The sequence below is a fragment of the Hyla sarda genome, chromosome 12, assembly GCF_029499605.1.
Source record: "Hyla sarda isolate aHylSar1 chromosome 12, aHylSar1.hap1, whole genome shotgun sequence".
NCBI lineage: Eukaryota > Metazoa > Chordata > Amphibia > Anura > Hylidae > Hyla > Hyla sarda.
In genome coordinates, this window is record NC_079200.1 from 33,568,527 (window position 1) to 33,588,669 (window position 20,143).

The 20,143-nt window shown below is 44.8% G+C and overlaps 1 protein-coding gene across 8 annotated transcripts in view; it reads right to left on the reverse strand.

Annotated features, from left to right (window-relative positions):
- Positions 1-20,143, reverse strand: part of SRCIN1 (SRC kinase signaling inhibitor 1) — a 489,213-nt gene that overhangs the window by 222,643 nt on the left and 246,427 nt on the right. For 7 of the 8 annotated variants that reach the window (XM_056548576.1, XM_056548575.1, XM_056548579.1 and 4 more), the window contains one exon: positions 17,700-17,983. The exons of the other annotated variant lie outside the window; for it this stretch is intronic. In XM_056548576.1, the coding sequence (XP_056404551.1) occupies positions 17,700-17,983 (284 nt within the window). The remainder of the gene's footprint in view (positions 1-17,699; positions 17,984-20,143) is intronic. 8 annotated transcript variants of the gene reach the window in all.

Sequence of the window (20,143 nt, forward strand, 5' to 3'; positions counted from 1 at the left end):
CGCGATGCGGATAGCGCCCGCTCGCGATGCGCACCCCGGCCCCCGTACCTGACTCGCTCTCCCTCGGTCCTGTCCCGGCGCGCGCGGCCCCGCTCCCTAGGGCGCGCGCGCGCCGGGTCTCTGCGATTTAAAGGGCCAGTGCACCAATGATGGTGCCTGGCCCAATCTTCCCAATTAGCTTAATTGGCTCCCACCTGTGCACTTCCCTATATCACCTCACTTCCCTTGCACTCCCTGGCCGGATCTTGTTGCACTTGTGCCTAGTGAAAGCGTTCCCTTGTCTGTTCCTAGTCCGTGTTCCTGACCTCCTGCCGTTGCCCCTGACTACGATCCTTGCCGCCTGCCCCGACCTTCTGCTACGTCCGACCTTGCTTCTGCCTACTCCCTTGTACCGCGCCTATCTTCAGCATCTTCAGCAGCCAGAGAGGTGAGCCGTTGCTAGTGGATACGACCTGGTCACTACCGCCGCAGCAAGACCATCCCGCTTTGCGGCGGGCTCTGGTGAAAACCTGTAGTGGCTTAGAACCGGTCCACTAGCGCGGTCCTCGCCATCCCTCTCTGGCACAGAGGATCCACTACCTGCCAGCCGGCATCGTGACAGTAGATCCGGCCCTGGATCCCGCTGAAGTTCCTCTGCCAGTTGTCGCTGACCTCACCACGGTGGCCGCCCAGCAAGCCCGACAGATCGCCCTTCTAACCCGTCAGCTGTCGGAAATGTCCACCATTTCGCACCAACTTCAGTCGCAACTTCTCCAGCAATCTTCTCCTCCGCCAGCTCCTGCACCTCCTCCGCAGCGAGTGGCCACTCCTAGCCTCCGCCTGTCCTTGCCGGACAAATTTAATGGGGACTCTAAGTATTGCCGTGGCTTTCTTTCGCAATGTTCCCAGCACTTGGAGATGATGTCGGACCAGTTTCCTACTGAAAGGTCTAAGGTGGCTTTCGTGTTCTGCCTTCTGTCTGGAAAAGCCCTGTCATGGGCCGCACCGCTCTGGGACCGCAATGACCCCGTCACTGCCTCTGTACACTCCTTCTTCTCGGAAATTCGAAGTGTCTTTGAGGAACCTGCCCGAGCTTCTTCAGCCGAGATTGCCCTGCTGAACCTGGCCCAGGGTGTTTCTTCCGTTGGCGAGTACGCCATTCAGTTCCGTGCTCTTGCTTACGAGTTGTCCTGGAATAGTGAGATTCTCTGCGCGACCTTTAAAAAAGGCCTATCCAGCAACATTAAAGATGTTCTGGCCGCACGAGAGACTCCTGCTGACCTACATGAACTCATTCATCTAGCCACTCGCATTGACATGCGTTCTTCCGGATGGCGTCTGGAGCTCCGCCTGGATATGGACTTTGTTCGCACGAAGCGTTTTTTCTCTCCGGCTCCTCTCTCCTCTGGTCCTCTGCAATCTGTTCCTGTGCTTCCCGCCGCGGAGGCTATGCAAGTTGACCGGTCTTGCTTGACACCTCAAGAGAGGACACGACGCCGCATGGAGAATCTTTGCCTGTACTATGCCGGTACCGAACACTTCCTGAAGGATTGTCCTATCCGTCCTCCCCGCCTGGAAAGACGTACGCTGACTCCGCACAAAGGTGACACAGTTCTTGATGTCAACTCTGCTTCTCCACGCCTTACTGTGCCTGTGCGGATATCTGCCTCTACCTTCTCCTTCTCTACTATGCTCTTCTTGGATTCCGGATCTGCAGGAAAATTTTTTTTGGCCTCTCTCATCAACAGGTTCTACGTTCCTGTGACCAGTCTCGCCAGACCCCTCTACATCTATTGTTTTTACAATAAAAGATTGGACTGTCTCGTACGTTTCCACACAGAACCCCTCCTAATTTGCATCGGACCTCATCACGGAAAAATTGAGTTTTTTTTCCTCAGGTTCTTTGGCCCCAAGAAGAGGGGGAGACCCAAGGGGGGGGGGTACTGTTACGCCGAGCGCTCCGGGTCCCCGTTCCTCCCCGGAGCGCTCGCCTCATCTTCGTTGTTGCAGCGCCCCGGTCAGATCCACTGACCGGGTGCGCTGCGGTCCCGCCTTCAGCCGGGATGCGATTCGCGATGCGGATAGCGCCCGCTCGCGATGCGCACCCCGGCCCCCGTACCTGACTCGCTCTCCCTCGGTCCTGTCCCGGCGCGCGCGGCCCCGCTCCCTAGGGCGCGCGCGCGCCGGGTCTCTGCGATTTAAAGGGCCAGTGCACCAATGATGGTGCCTGGCCCAATCTTCCCAATTAGCTTAATTGGCTCCCACCTGTGCACTTCCCTATATCACCTCACTTCCCTTGCACTCCCTGGCCGGATCTTGTTGCACTTGTGCCTAGTGAAAGCGTTCCCTTGTCTGTTCCTAGTCCGTGTTCCTGACCTCCTGCCGTTGCCCCTGACTACGATCCTTGCCGCCTGCCCCGACCTTCTGCTACGTCCGACCTTGCTTCTGCCTACTCCCTTGTACCGCGCCTATCTTCAGCATCTTCAGCAGCCAGAGAGGTGAGCCGTTGCTAGTGGATACGACCTGGTCACTACCGCCGCAGCAAGACCATCCCGCTTTGCGGCGGGCTCTGGTGAAAACCTGTAGTGGCTTAGAACCGGTCCACTAGCGCGGTCCTCGCCATCCCTCTCTGGCACAGAGGATCCACTACCTGCCAGCCGGCATCGTGACAACTTCACTATTGGCTGTGGATGAGCAGATGTCTGTACACTGTTGCCTTCAAAATGCCCCTATTTTAAAGGGGTATTCCAATTTTTTTTTTTTATTTGACTATGCTACAGGGGCTGTAAAGTTAGTGTAGTTCATAATATAGTGTCTGTACCTGTGTGTGACGGTTTTCTTACAATTCTTATGTGATTTTCACTCCAACATTTATTTTTCCCAGCATACAAAATTACTGTTGTCTCAAATTTTTCCCAGCTTGCAATGCGGTCGAGACCTGACTCACTAGTCAGTTGATGACAGGAGCCTGTCTGCTTCAATGGGTGGAGGGATCAATCTGCAACTAATGCAACAGCTGTAGGCACCCTGATTGAAAACCACACTGATTTGAATGGATGCAGCTCATTTATGTTTCAATGGGTGGGGTGGCTGATGTGTGGGAGGGAGGTAGATGGAATTGTGGGATTTGTAGTCAAAAAAAGAAAAGTCAAACAGGAAATACTAGTTCACAAACAGCTAGCCACAGTGTTATGGTAATCTCACAACATAGCCATTTAGCCACAAGACAAACGCCGATCCTTCCTAAGCATGTCCATTGCTGTCTGCCAGGTACGTACTAAAATCACCTTATGCTGAATAACCCCTTTAAGGTTATTTTTTACATGTGAATTAGATACAGGTCCTCGGTGAAATTGGATTTATGTAAAGAACTTTATACAACATGATATTCAAAACTATGGAAGGAGGAGATGTCGTCTATAGCCGACGCACCCATCATTTCGTTTATATAGAAAATGAAAGCAGTGACATCATTGGTTTATTTGTTCATCCCTGAAGAAACGGTTCCTGGAATCCCCAAAAATCGTCTGGTATAGTGCCCCCTGTCATTTCTTATACAATGACTGCTGCAGGGGGAAGTCAGTATTAGAGGAGTAGTCCCATCTCATATGGTTAGGGTACACCATCACTTTATGATCAGTGGGGACCTCCCTCTGGGACCCTCACAGATCCTGAGAATAAATTGATGCAGCCCCCTTCCCATTCTTTTTGTGCACAGTAGTGCCCCATACAATGGTACCGCAGCTCAGCTCCATCTAAGGCTGGGCTCACATCACATTTTTGCAATACAGTTCCTGTATACATTTTAAATTTGAAAACCGTACGGAACCGTATCAAAAACCGTATGCATTGACTCGCCATTGAAAACCGTATTCCAAAAGATGCATCAGGTTGTGTCCGTTTTGCATCCTGTACGGTTAAGTCTGTTTTTTTTCCTGTACCCAAAAGCGTAGCATACCACGGTTTTTGGTCCGGGTGAAAAACCGTATTGAAACGTATCAGAATCAATGGGAACTGTACAGAACCCTTATGTGCGTACGGTTCCATCTGGTTTTCACCATACGGTTTTTGACTTTGCACAGTTTTTTCTTGGAATTTCAATCAAACAAGTGAAACTTTACTCAGAATGGAGTGAAAATTTAAAAACGTATGCTTTTTTTTCTTAAAAAACGGATGCAACCGGACATCATTTTTCAAACTGTATACGGATTAAACTTTGTACACACGTTTTGATACAGTTTAGTCCGGTTTTGAGGAATCCATTTTTTTTATCAAAATCCTGATGTTGTAAAAACGTGGTGTGAACCCAGCGTAAGTGAAGCGCTGAAGTTCCCTCCACAGCCAGGTGGCCAGGAGCAATTCTAGGCAGGGAAAAACAATAAAGGGGCCACAGGGCCTGTACATACTGTGGTATTTAACTCAAGGGTATTTGAGTGTAAATCACTTCTCTGCATACAATCTATACCCGATGTGTCGAAAAATGTATTCTGTGCCGAATTGTTGAAAAAAAATATATATATAGTGCATAATGGCCCTCATTTACTATTGCAAACCCAACATGTTTTGTTGGGTTGTGCGCCAGATTCTGTCGCATTGCGCCAGAAATTCGCGCCAGAATTGAAAAAACCCCGACTAACTCTCCATTTTGCAAAGAAAACCTGGGAAAAGGGGCGTGGCTGCTGGGGGAAAGGGGGCGTGGTCTCAGAAAAGGGCGTGTTCCCGACATTTTCACAAAAAAACTACATATTTACTAAGGTTTCCACATAAAATGTGGTGGATTTGAGCTGAGGAAAAGCAGACAGATCAGAGCAGGTGTAAAAAAAAGCAAAGTGTAGGGAAAGTGGAAAATGTAGGGAAACCTTAGTAAATACCGAGGAAAATAAATTGTAGGGAATTAAAACCCACTAAGAAACTTACACTCCACTCTTAGTAAATAAGGGCCAATGTGGAGTGTTGTCACAAATTGTACTGGATTCAGCATGTTCTTGCGTGATTCAACCCTGACAAAGTTGTGTAGTCCTCTTATTGTCAGTCTGGTGTTGTCTCAGCAGCTCCCTGGCTCTAACCTCTCTCTAGAAGGTGTGGCTGGTTCTTTTCTCTAGCCCCGTTCTGAGTGAGGTCATCATCTCTGGAGTATCCCTTACAGCAGTGTTCCCCAACTAGAGTGCCACCAGCTGTTGCAAAACTACAACTCCCAGAATGCCCGGACAGCCAAAGGCTGTCCGGGCATTCTGGGAGTTGCAGTTTTGCAACAGCTGGAGGCACCCTGGTTGGGAAACATTGCCCTACAGCCTACATCACCATCTCCATGTCACATACATATATCTCATTATTTGAAAATGTGTGTTGTGTTTACAGCATCCTGCCTTGTGCTGAACAATGCCCCAGTCAGAGGATCAGACAGGGAATGAATAGCAGGTGCTGCAACCTCACTGATTGTGTGATAGTCTACTGTGAAATGAGATGTTCTGCAACAGAACTGGGCAGGAAACTGGCAGGAGTGCTGTGGGAGGGGAGTATGCAGGGTGGGAGGTAGTGAAAGCAGTGCATTCTGGGAATTATAGTACTGTGCAACTGCTCAACCGGGAAGTACAACCAGGAAGTGAAGGACTGAAAATAGTTTTAAAATAGGGGAACATTTTTTACCTGATGTACCCCCCCCCCCCTTTAACACATTGATTACACACTGCAGATTTTACCTATGGATTTCCTTGGTTACAATCAGCAAAGCACAATATTAGGGGCTATTTTTCCAGCTGAAAAAAATAAAAATAGATTTTTCTGACAAAAAAAAAAATTAAAAAATCTTTTTTATTTCTCTTACCTCCAACTTGTTCTTGTATCCACTTTTTGCAGTAAAAACAACCACTGACAAAGACAGATATAAATCCATACTGTACATGCACCCAGTACAAATACTAAGGTTAAAAAAATTCAGCACAATCCCGAGAATCATAAATATAATAAACGTGACTATGTAACAATGTGGGTTACTAGACAATATGTAATATCTAAAGGGAACCTGTGTTCCCTAAACCGCGGGCAGCATAAAACTGGTGTAGGAATAGTGATGCCAGGACACCATGAATTACTCAGACTACCGTAGAAGCTAATCATAGTTCATAAATGCCACCAGGACCCAGGTAAGTAGTCCTCGGGGGCGGGTCCCTGCAATTGTTCACCACTCCGCTAGCTTAAGGGATGCATCTCTCGCTATACACTGGTAGGTAGATACGGATCACTTAAAGGGGTAATCAGGAGGAAATATAATGTTTTCAAACCAACTGGTGCCAGAAAGTTAAACAGATTTGTAAATCCTAATTCTTCCAGTACTTAGCTGCTGTATACTCCACATGAAGTTGTGTAGTTCTTTCCAGTCTGACCATAGTGCTCTCTGCTGCTAATTCTGTCCATGTCAGCGACTGTCCGGAGAAGGAGAGGTTTGCTTTAGGAATTTACTCCTACTCTGGACAGTTCCTGACAAGGACAGAGGTTTCAGCAGAGAGCACTGTGGTCAGACTGAAAAGAACTACACAACTTCCTCTGTAGTATACAGCAGTTGATAAGTACTGGAAGGATTAAGGTTTTAAAATAGAAGTCATTTACAAATCTGTTTAACTTTCTGGCACCAGTTGATTTAAACATTTTGTTTTTGCCTCCGGAGTACCCCTTTAAGCTGGTTGGCTGTGAGTATGACTAGTTACCCAGGTCCTGACAGCATTTTTAAATAATAGGATTACTCTAAAACTCCCGAGACCCTCAAAGTAATACATAGGTTTATGACCTTGTGATGCCCGCACCAGTTTTATGCTGCCCATGGTTTGGGCAGTATAAAAAATGATGACAGGTTTATAAAGAAAGAAAAAAAAAATCCCACAAAACCGTATCCCTTTAAGTGGTGGAGCTGTCAGGGAACATGAATGAGGATGGACGGGGCCATCTATTTCTTCTAAATCCCCCGCTCCGCGCTTACGTATTAATTGACTGCGATCACAAATAACACATATTAAATAGGTGATTTTTATTGCAAGAAAACAAAAATTAAAATTCTACAACCGTATTTTCTCTTGCTGCAACAGGGAACACTAATTGTTTCCTGTCAGCTAAACCCATTATTTCTGATTACAAAGTTATTTAAATCTCACGCTAAATAGATTTACACGGATATTTTTCACAAAACAATTATGTCGGCTGTTGGGGCCAAATATAATTCATGGAAAAGGATTGTCAGCTCAAATGGGGTAAAAGCAGATTTCACGTGAGTCAACACCCCCCCCCAAAAAAAATAAAAAAATTATTATTAATAAATAAAAAAATGTATAATTAAATAAAAAATTAAAATAAGAAAATAATAGAAATTAGTACATGAAAAAACTGCAGGATAGTAAGAACAAGAGTCATATCAGCCCAAAGCTTCTTGATCATGACAAGACGCACCATGAAAAATTTTACCGATGCAGTTTATTGCAATAACATATAAAACATAGTTACATAGTTACATATTTAGTACGGTCGAAAAAAGACATATGTCCATCAAGTTCAACCAGGGAATTAAGGGGTAGGGGTGTGGCGCAATATTGGGGAAGGGATGGGATTTTATATTTCTTCATAAGCATTAATCTTATTTTGTTCCAGGAATGTATCTAATCCTGTTTTAAAGCTGTTAATTGTTCCTGCTGTGACCAGTTCCTGAGGTAGACCGTTCCATAAATTCACAGTCCTCACGGTAAAGAAGGCGTGTCGCCCCTTTAGACTAAACCTATTCTTCTCCAGATGGAGGGAGTGCCCCCTCGTCCTTTGGGGGAGTTTAACCTGGAACAGTTTTTCTCCATATTTTTTGTATGGGCCATTAATATACTTATATACGTTTATCATATCCCCCCTTAAACGTCTCTTCTCAAGACTAAACAATTGTAACTCCTTTAATCGCTCCTCATAGCTAAGATGTTCCATGCCCCATATTAGTTTAGTCGCGCGTTTCTGCACCCTTTCCAACTCTGCAGTGTCCCTTTTATGGACAGGTGCCCAAAACTGAACAGCATATTTTAGGTAAGGCCGTAACATAAGAACACAACAACCATCATTCTTGTCTAATAAAGAAAAGTGAGCGGAATATGGGGTTGGGACGTTGCAGCAAAGCTATGGAGATGATGAGCTGGATAGGGGTTTATACCAACAATGACATAAAAGCGTTATTTTACACTCACATTATAGGTGTGGCGGGATCTTTACTCTAGCTCCGCTCCGGCTGATGTCATCTCTGTACTATTCCCTACAGCAGTGTTCCCCAACCAGGGTGCCTCCAGCTGTTGCAAAACTACAACTGCTAGAAGGCCCAGACAGCCGGGAGCTGTAGTTTTGCAACAGCTGGCGGCACACTGGTTGGGATTGCCCTACAGTCTACATCCACATCTCCCTGTCATTTACATATATCTCATTACTTGAAATGTTGTGTTGAGAATGAGTTGTGTTTACAGCATCCTGCCTTGCACTGAACAATGCCGCAGTCAGAGGAGCAGACAGGGAATGAATAGCAGGTGCTGCAACCTCACTGATTGGCTGATCAGTCTGCTGTGAAATTAGATGTTTTGCAACAGGGCAGGAGTGCTGTGGGAGGGGAGTAGGCAGGGTGGGAGGTAGTGGAAGCAGTGCATTCTGGGAATTGTAGTACTGTGCAACTGCTCAACCAGGAAGTACAACCAGGAAGTAAAGGTCTTGGACCCTTAAAATAAATAATTTTAGATTTCACACCAGTTACTGTCTGATCGTGTGGTGCCAACTCCTTGCACCCCCGCCGATCAGCTGTTCGGCAGAGCCGTGGCACATACACAGTGAGCGGCCAAAGCTGTTGGCTTTGTTCATTGTGTAGTGGTGATGCCAGGTAACTGCAGTTCAGCTTGCACTGGAGTGAATGGGAGTTGTACTGAAAAGATCCAGCGCCACCACTAGAAACAATGTACAGAGCCAGCTACTGTTGGCTGTCTATAGACTCTGCCGAACAGATAATAGGCACGGTGCAGGGGGTGGTTACGGCCATCAATGTTAAAGGGGTTATCCAGGAATAGAAAAACAGAGCTAATTTCTTCCAAAAAAGCACCACATTTGTCCTCAGGTTGGGTGAGGTATTACAACTTGGCTCCATTCACCTCAATGGGACTGAGTTGCAATACCACACACAACCTGGTGCTTTTATAATCCTGGATAAACCCTTCAAATGCACAGAAAACTTTAGAGGGGTATTCCTAAGTTGATATTTATGGCATGAAATGTCTGATTGATGTGGGTCCCACATCTAAAGGGGTACTCCACCCCTAGACATCTTATCCCCATATCCCCACGATCTCCCTGCTGCACCCGGCGTTTGTTTAGAGCAGTGGTCTCCAACCTGCGGACCTCCAGATGTTGCAAAACTACAACTCCCAGCATGCCTGGACAGCCGTTGGCTGTCCAGGCATGCTGGGAGTTGTAGTTTTGCAACATCTGGAGGTCGGCAGGTTGAAGACCACTGGTTTAGAGCATTGGGTGCAGCGCCAAAGGCTGCAGCGCCCCCTTAATGCAAGTCTATGCATAGATTTGCATTGAGTGGGCAAGCGGGGCGTCACCGTGACAACACGAGCCTCCGCACAGCATCACCAGTCATACGGCACAGAGCAAAGTTCGCTCCGTGCACCGGATTTCTGGGGTGCCGCAGCAGAGATCGTGGGGGTCCCAAGAGGCGGGACCCCTGCAATCAGACATCTTATCCCCTATACAAAGGATAGGTGATAAGATGTCTAGGGACAGAGTACCCCTTTAAGGGCCCCCTTGCAGCCTCTTGCTTGTGGCAGCTGGAGGGGATTGGGCAGTGGAACAGGCAGTTTTAGGGGTTGATGCGATTAATAACAAGCTATGTACAGCGCTATAAAAATGTTGGTGCTATAGGATATTTTCTCTTTCGGAGCAGCAATGGGTTTTGTTGTAGATTTGCAGTGTGCAGGAAAACTGTGACATGTTCCAACGCAAATGTATTCTCCCCTTAGTGCCCTGATGTATAGAGGTCCTTACAGTACATTCACACATATATAGCAGGTGAATGTGCACTGATGTATACAGGTCCTTACGGTACATTCACACATATATAGCAGGTGAATGTGCACTGATGTATACAGGTCCTTACAGTACATTCACACATATATAGCAGGTGAATGTGCTCTGATGTATACAGGTCCTTACGGTACATACACACATATATAGCAGGTGTATGTGCACTGAGGTATACAGGTCCTTACGGTACATTCACACATATATAGCAGGTGAATGTGCTCTGATGTATACAGGTCCTTACAGTACATTCACACATATATAGCAGGTGAATGTGCTCTGATGTATACAGGTCCTTACAGTACATTCACACATATATAGCAGGTGAATGTGGTCTGATGTATACAGGTCCTTACGGTACATTCACACATATATAGCAGGTGAATGTGGTCTGATGTATACAGGTCCTTACAGTACACTCACACATATATAGCAGGTGAATGTGCACTGATGTATGCAGGTCCTTACAGTACATTCACACATATATAGCAGGTGAATGTGCTCTGATGTATACAGGTCCTTACAGTACATTCACACATATATAGCAGGTGAATGTGCTCTGATGTATACAGGTCCTTACAGTACATTCACACATATATAGCAGGTGAATGTGCACTGATGTATACAGGTCCTTACGGTACATTCACACATATATAGCAGGTGAATGTGCACTGATGTATACAGGTTCTTACAGTACACTCACACATATATAGCAGGTGAATGTGCACTGATGTATACAGGTCCTTACGGTACATTCACACATATATATAGCAGGTGAATGTACACTGATGTATAGAGGTCCTTACGGTACATTCACACATATATAGCAGGTGAATGTGGTCTGATGTTTACAGGTCCTTACAGTACACTCACACATATATAGCAAGTGAATGTACACTGATGTATACAGGTCCTTACGGTACATACACACATATATAGCAAGTGAATGTGCACTGATGTATACAGGTCCTTACAGTACATTCACACATATATAGCAGGTGAATGTACACTGATGTATACAGGTCCTTACGGTACATTCACACATATATAGCAGGTGAATGTGCACTGATGTATACAGGTACTTACAGTACATTCACACATATATAGCAGGTGAATGTGCACTGATGTATACAGGTCCTTACGGTACATTCACACATATATAGCAGGTGAATGTGCACTGATGTATACAGGTCCTTACGGTACATTCACACATACATAGCAGGTGAATGTGCTCTGATGGTTCAGCTGACAAGGTACGACTGTGCAGGGACAGTATTTGGCATTTCATTCTCCAAATGTCACCGTCATCATAGAGCACTTCCCTGGTGGTTCTCTACAAAATCCCTCACAGGAGTGCCTGTCCAAACCAAAACATGTGAGCCATGATATATTCAACAGACTGTAGGAAGCACTATTTATTTGCTTCTATGGTGGTACAGACAGGACCCCTGCATGGTGGCCCACATACTCTGTCTTCCTCCAGTGCTATTGTTCCCTTAGGGTATGTTCACACAGGATAGATTCATTGCAGATTTTCTGCAGCAGAAAATTCACAGCTAAAATCTGCTGCATCTGCCCTATATACCACTGGATGTAAAAGTAATTGTGCGGATCGCTGCCGGTTTTGATGCAGAAAATCCACAGCATACATGCCCTGTGTGAACATACCCTTACATAGACTCTGAGGCCTTCAAGTTCCCTACTAATAGTCCTGATTCTGACTAAACCTGCACCTTTATACCTCAAGTAAATGACTTCCTATTGCTTCCAACAAAAAGAGAGGACCTATGGATGGAGGGTTATAATCAAAGACTATGTACAATTGATCGCTAAGCAGTCACTTGAACCCTATATTTCCCATCCAATATTAAAACGTAACCTTTATTGAGCCACAACGTTAAAAACTTTAACTCACTATTTGCAATTGGACCGTCTTGTATGCATGCTACTGCATGCTAGTACGAAATTTTGTACAGAGGTATTGTGGCTGAGGTCCACAATACTCAATGTAGTGAGTCAAAATTAAAAACAGCAACACATCGCCCGCCCAGGGCAGGCGGGCGGTGTGTTGATGTTTTTAATTTTTACTCACTACATTGAGTATTGTGGACTGCAGCCACAATACCTCTGTACAAAATTTCGTACTAGCATGCATATATAAGAGGGTCCAATTGCAAATAGTTAGTTAAAGCGTACCTGTCATAGTGCAAAAAAGAAAAAAAAAATCCCCATCATGTACATAGGGATATTTATCTCCTAGACAAATAAAAATAACAAATAGCATTTATATGTTGCTCACTTGCTTTGTGTTCTTGCCTTCTGGAGGGGGAGTGTCTGTCTCTCTCCCTCACTGTGGATGACTCAGTCTGCAAATCACTGCAATCTGTAACCCTTTCCTCTCTGGGCAGTCTGCAAATCACTGCACAGTAGTTTTTATGCATACATTTTCTATCTGTTCCTAATACAGCCAAATGCTTATCAACATAGCTGTCACTATGTGTGTGTGTCATTCAGCTTTCACAGACTCCTGAATATCTGATCAGCTTGTCATTCAGGAGTCAGAGAAAGCTTTGGCTGATCAACCATGCTGGGAGTTGTAGTTTTGCATTGCAACAGCGAGAGCTGCAGTGTTTGTAAAGCACTGTGTTAGAGCAGTGTTGCCATTAGCTATAGCAAAAATACAACTCCCATCATGCCCACACATCCTTTATCTGTAGTTTTGCAAGAGCTGGAGGCACACAGCTGGAGAATACACAGCTCTAATACAGAGTTTTACAAAGATTGTGCTCCCAGCTGTTGCAAAACTACAACTCCCATTATGGGAGTTGTAGTTTAGGAACAGCTGAAGGCTGTAGTGGTGCACTGGTGAGCTCCTATACTGGATACCAACACACTTTACAGCCGGTATCCAGTATGCTGCAAAATACAGAGTAGTCTGCCAGCATAAAGCCAGATGACCCCTAGTGGCGGCTATTTAAATTTTTGATTCTATAGTAAAATTGACTTTTTTAATATATGTATATTTAAAAAAGTCATCTTTTTTTTTTTTGCCAAAATGGTTTTTATTAAGATTTTTCCAGAACATAATAAGCAGCAGCATCAAATGATGCAATGAAACAGAGCTCATACCAAGCTCCAAACATACGTACATGTACAATGTTTTTCAATCAACAGTTACAACTAAACCAAGAAAACATTGACAGTGGTATATAGCTATATTCCAATTAGTAAGATTAAAAGCAAGAATGGTCATTTAAACTACTAGTATACTGGTAGAATGAACAAATGTAGTCAGTGCTCAGAGAGTGACAGCAATGTTACAAAATGAATGACCACAAGGTCAATGCTGCATGTGAACGGTTTTTATAAGTGCTCAATACGTAGAACAGCTAAGTCGGCAGGGATGATTCTGGGGGGGTGACAGTATGAAGGGAGCCCGATCATCCGTACAGACTATTTCCCACTATATGTCTACACAATGGGGAGACTGTTTCCACCTCTCCCACCTACTAGTAAAAGCACGAAAACCTCCAGAACCAAGGGCAATAATCTTTTCAAAGGAGTAGGTGGTGTTGATTTTTGCTATCAGAGATTCAATAGAAGGGACATCGGCTGACTTCCAGCGACTTACTAACGTAATCTTAATTATTATACAAATTATGCAATAGAGGACCCTATGTTGTTTAGGTATAGAGGTTAAGTCTAGAAATAATAGTACAGATTGTGGTGTCCATTGAACATTGTGGCCTAGAACTTCCTTCACTATCTTTGCACACGAGGACCAAAAGGGTTGGATAATAGGGCACTCCCAAAGGATGTGATAAAGTGTGCCTCTGTTCCCACACCCCCTCCAGCACCTGTCCGATACGTCCATATAGATCAGAGCTAATTTATCAGGTGTATAGTACCACCGTAAGATAGATTTCATTGCAGACTCTATGTGTGTAGAACATTGAAAAGCAATATGTATATGTTTGAAGGCTAGTCGCCAAGTTATCAACGGAAAAGACATCTGTAACTCTCTTTCCCATAACCTCAGGGGATAGGGTTTAGTGTCACTATGATTTTGCATAAGAGCGGAGTAAAATGGTTTCAAACCCTTTTGTGTGGACTGAGTAGGCCAAGTGCCGCACCGTCCATTTCCCCTGGAGATGGAGTAAGGCCTTGCAAACAATGTCTAATTTGCAAAAATTTATAGAAATCTTGTTTGGGTAGGTTAAATTTAGCGGCTATGTCAGAAAATGGCAGCAATATGCCCTTATCATAAATGTGGGTAACGTGAGTGATGCCCCTGTGGAACCAAGATGATATGTCTATATTTGGAATAAGGGCTTGCAAAAAAGTGAGTGGGACGTCCGCTAGGGACAGTCTAACTGGTTTAGCCATATGCGTGATAAAAAAAGTCCATGCTACGTAAGAAGCTTTAACGATAGGATTAGACAATTTTGGGGGTAGAGATGACCAAAAGGGAGCGTATAAAACATCCTTAAGTAAAAAAGGCGCCACTGAGTGGCTCTCCACGTCTAGCCAGGGGAGAGTCCGTGATATGCACCACCAATGCCGCAACCCCGATACTAGGGTAGCTATATAATAGTAGCGTATATTTGGAGAGCCTAAGCCTCCAACAATTCTAGATCTGGACAGTATGTGTGGAGCCAGCCTGGGTCTCTTGCCCGCCCATATGAAGGAGGAGAGTGCCTTTTGTGCTTTGAGAAAGAATGTGGCAGGGAGCGAGATGGGAAGTGTTCAGAAGAGATAGAGAAATTTAGGTAAGAGGAACATCTTAAAGGTTGCCACCCTTCCCACCCAAGAGATTTCTGATTGTCCTAGGCGAGATATGTCTGCTTGAATGTCCGTTAGAAGTCGTTCACAGTTATGAGGATAGAGTAGCTTAAAAGGGAAAGAAAGCTGGACACCCAGATACTGGATGCTAGTTGTGCGCCAGTCGAATGAGTAAATCAATTGTAATTGTTGTGATAGTGCGGGAGTAAGGTTGATGGGGAGGGCCTGGGTCTTTGTATCATTAAGGTGATAATATGACAGAGCACCATATTTGGCTATGTTATCCATTACTGCTGGAAGCGATGTCACTGGGTCGGTAAGAGATAGGATGACGTCATCAGCATATAGGGCTATGGTGTGCTCACTACGACCAATTGTGACACCTGACACTCTAGCATCTTGTCTAATAGATTGGGCCAATGGTTCCATAGACAAGATGTATATCAGTGGAGATAGAGGACACCCCTGCCGGGAACCGTTAGTGATCGAAAATGGCTTCGAGAGCGAGCCATTAGCCAACACTGTCGCTGTAGGTTGTGAGTATAAAGAGGTCAGGGCCGTGAGAATACCACCCGAAAATCCCATGTGAGCCAGGACCGAGAAGGCGAACGACCAACGAAGTCGGTCAAACGCCTTCTCTGCATCCAAGGCGAGGAGCACCGACGGGATAGAGGCATGCTCCAGGTGATGCAGTATATTTAAGAGTCTCCTAGTATTGTCCGAGCCCTGTCGCCCAGCAACAAACCCCGACTGGTCAATATGAACCAAGGAGGGCAAAACCAGGGAAAGGTGGCAAGCCAGTAGCTTCGCATAGATTTTTATGTCCTGGTTCAATAGAGATATAGGTCTAAAATTTTGAGGCCTGTCTTGTGTCTTTCCCGGCTTTGGCAGGGTGGTAATAACCGCTTGCAGATTCTCCAGTGGGAACCTGCCAGTGCGGGTCGCTGTGCGGCAGAATCCAAGAAGGTGCGGGGACAAAACATCACTAAATGCCTTGTAATATGATGCATCAAACCCATCTGGGCCAGGTGCCTTGCCTCTAGGGAGGGATTTGATAATTTGTACGATCTCCGAAAGTGTGATATCCTGATTGAGAGATTCTAGTTGTATTGGGGATAAAGTAGGAAGGCTAAGGTTAGAGAGATAGGATTGTATAGAAGTGGACAGGTCAGGGGGGGTCGGAATGGATTCCTGTAGATTATACAAGTGTGCGTAAAAACTACTAAACCCATTGGCAATGTCTGTAGGTGTATAAAGTTTAGTATTAGTGACAGGATGTAACAAGTACGGTATCCGGGATTTAGCTTGACGTTGCTTTAAACGGTTCGCTAGGAGCTTGCCGGCTTTATTATCTTGAGAATAATATTTGGCCTGTAATTTTCTATATGATTTTTCATAGGATGTTAGTAAGAGGCAGCGAAAGCTACGGCGTAAGGCAGCAACCTCCTCCGCGTGCAACTGGGAGGGATCCGTCTGATTGACAGATTCCGCTTGTTTCAATTGGGCTAGTAAATCATTCATAGTCTGTATTCTCTGTTTTTTCAAGATCGAACAGTACTTAATGCAAGAACCCCTTATGACCGCTTTGTGGCAATTCCACAGTAAAATAGGATCCGAAACTGAACCCTCATTGTGAGTGAAGTATTCCTTGATGTCATTTTTGAGGCATTCACCAAATTGCGGATGAGACCATAAGCAGGGATTATTGCGCCAGGCATAAGCCGGGGGGGGGGGGGGGGGGGGGGAAACTGCACTATCTCTAAGTTTTAGAACAATAGCTGCGTGGTCCGACCATTTTATAGGTTCAATTTCTGATTGCTGAGCAAGATCTAAGAGGGATCTGCCCACCAGAAATAAATCTATTCGGGAATACGTGTTGTGAACTCCCGAGTGGAAAGTATATTCCCTCTCGGACGGGTGATGTATGCGCCATATATCATAAAGGTCCATAGCAGAAAGCAAAGAAGACAAAGAAGCAGAAGAGAAGCGGGAAGGAGAGGTAGAGTCCAGGTGAGGGTCGGAGACAATGTTAAAGTCCCCATTAATGACTGGAGATCCCCAGGCTGAACCCCCAACAATTTTTAACAGGCGTTTCAGGAAATTCAGCTGACCCGAGTTAGGGTTAAAAAAGTCATCTTATCTTATTTAGTACTACAGAATATAAAAAGTTTTTCATAATGACAGTTTTCTAAAGTTTTTAATGTTGTGGCTCAATAAAGGTTACATTTTAATATTGGATGGGAAATATAGGGTTCTAGTGATCACTTGGTGATCAATTGTACATATTCCTATGGATTCTGTTACACACACTACATCTTTCTTGATTCTACTGGATTAGCTGAACAAAAGCTGAACATGTAAGACCCCCTGTGATCCGACTCATCTCCCGACATCACGAAGGTGGATAATATCCTTCCCGCGATCATAAAAAAAGAGAAGAAACCTCCCCCTCTCGACATTAGACGCTGGATAAGAATGTGATACATAATGCGGATCACCCAATGTCAGGTCAATTATATGATTGAGTTCAGGTTCACGATTGCTGACATTTGCGTCATGCCATTTAAAATTCTCTCAGTTTTTCCTTTGTAGGAGATAGATTGCCCCTCAGGTATAAAGAGAAGCTGACAGCATTTTAAATGCCACGTTGTGAAATTCAGCAAACGTTAAGTCTATGCTTTATTTTTCTACCTTGTAGAACTCCACCCAAATGGTTCTTCTCACCCTTGAAAGAGCCTTGAAATGTGCAACGCTAAATGTGTCAAATATACATTGTGTCCATAGGAAAAAATGGGACAATGACCTCCTTATAGGTTCTACAGTGTGCAAGAAACATTTGTGGGTGGCCCTGCTCTCACCTGGTCTCGAATCCTCTCCTGCTGACCACGGATGGCCAAGGCGTGTTGAGGGTACTTGTTCTTTAGGTGATCCATGAAGGCGTCTCTCTTCCTGTCCATATCAGACTTCTGGAGATTGGTCAGGGCCTCCAGGCTCTGGGCAGCGATCACAGTGTGCCGGCGCTCTGAAGTGTGCACCAAGCCCACATTGGAAAATCGCCTTGTCCCGTTACCGAGAGTACGGTACTCTCGGGGGTATTCAGCATCGTCCGCAGAGATCATGTGTGTCCCAGACCGGCTGGAATCTGCAGAAAGAGGTAATAGAACAGGAGAAAAAACATTAACAAAACACTCAGCGGTCAGCAAGCCATTGGGCCTGCAGTATATGTAATTGTTAAAAGGATTTGGGGCCTCTGTGGGATCACAATGCATTAGACATGCATATAGGTCATTCTCTTAAGGCATGAGAGCACTACTGACAGAAATAGGCATGCTATTCCTTTAGGATATAAACATTGTCTTATATCTTTTTTTATTAAGAACAGGTAATGAATTCTTTGTAGAGTTTGGCATTCACGAGGGAGAATTGTGTGACACTCAGCAGTTATGAATTTACAATTATTTAAGAAAACTGATTTATCATACAGAAATGTTGAAATGTTACTTTTATTATTTGCTATTGTTGTGTAGATTTTGTCTAACTTGGAAAATTAAATCGTACCCGTCATATCACAGAAAAAATATAATGCTTCTATATGTTACTCATTAGGACTTGCAGATGGTTTACATGTCATTTTTATGTGTCTAGCTTCTGTATTTGGCTCACAAATCCCTCTGTTCCGCTAGTCACTCATTCTGACATCCACTGCTCAGGAAGGGGCATGTCCGAGGCAAGCACTGAGCCTGCCCTCACTCACCATGCATTCACTTCCTTCCTGAGTCTGCTGTGCTGGGTCTCTTCATCCAATCACTGCAGGCTGCTCTGTAACCCCATCCTCTCGGTTTTCAGTCAGATAGACAGGACAGGAGTGAGCACGGAGGAGTGCTAGTCCTGTCCTCACTTCCTCTACTTTGCCCCAGCCTGTGCTTTAGCTGGGACAAAGATGATGCTACAGCCAGATATGATTATGTTCTGGATGGTATGGGGACCCCTAGTGGTCTTATTAGTATAGTCAATGTCCAGCTATCCAAGCTAAATACAATGGATCTAGATGCTCTTCTGGAGACTAGCTTGGTTACACCTTCTATATTTCAGAATTTCCTGCTCCATTTTGCATTGATGACCACTGGTGACCAGGGAGAGCTGGTGTGGCATCTTTACTGATGCAGTGTAGGATAAGAGAGAGAACGGGACTCTACACACCTCTCAGAGAGCAGGAGCCCATTCATAAGATCTGGGGGGGGGGGGGGCAGTGGTCGGACCCCCGTGATCAGACACATATTCCCTATCCTGTGGATAGGGGATCAGTTTCTTTTTGCTATACAACTCCTTTAAGTTTTATTTGTCTCATGGTCAGAATTGAGAACTGCATAAAGCACATTACCGAGCAATGTCAGATCCTTCTCACTGTACATACTGTTACCGACACTGCCAATAAGCATAGCCTCTAGTTCATCTGTTCTACATCTACTTCCTTACCCTGAAGAGACGCACAGGAGCCAATGTTAAGGTTTCTCTACAATCTCCTGGTTTCTGTCTTCTTAACCTTGATTCATTATTCATTTTAACAAAGGAGAAGAAAATGTATCTCTCCCTTTTAATTATTTATCTATAGCAAATCATTGATGTAGGAAAGATGAAATGTGAATTTTTTGTATAATTTTGCTCATATGCATTTTAAATATGCCTTGTGATCTTAGAAGACAAAATCTGTAAAGCTTCTCCTTTGTTATTGGCATCAGTGGGGGTCCCAGCAGTTGAATTCCCCTCTCAGCCTGCCATTAAAGGGGTTGTCCTACTAAGACAAACCCCTATCTATTTACCCTATAAGGTCATGTGGATGTCATTGATGAGGCTTCCCCCCCCCCCCCCTCTATGAGGTAACAATGAACAGTCTATGATTTTATGGATTTAGCCCATTTATTGAAAGGGAAGCTATTATACCAGTCACTATTCATGGCCTATATAAGGATTGGCTGGCAGCAACTTCCTCTGGTGATAATGTGGTGGCCCAGCACAAGCTTTTCCAGATGCTACCCATTGGTGCTGTGGTAGGTTTGCTGGATGCATAATATGTCTGTCTGGTCACCTCCTACATATAGGTCACATACGAGTCACTGTCTGCAGCAAAATCATTCCTGAAACCAGTTCCAGCCCCAAAGCGAGGATACAGTCTATGTTTTTGCTTTAAGAGGTTTAGCAAGGATAAGTTGTACAAGGACCTTGCCGAGTTTTGCTGGAAGTTGTGTGGGCCTCTGGTTGGACCAGTACCAATCTGTTTGCCAAGTCAGAAAACACTACCTCT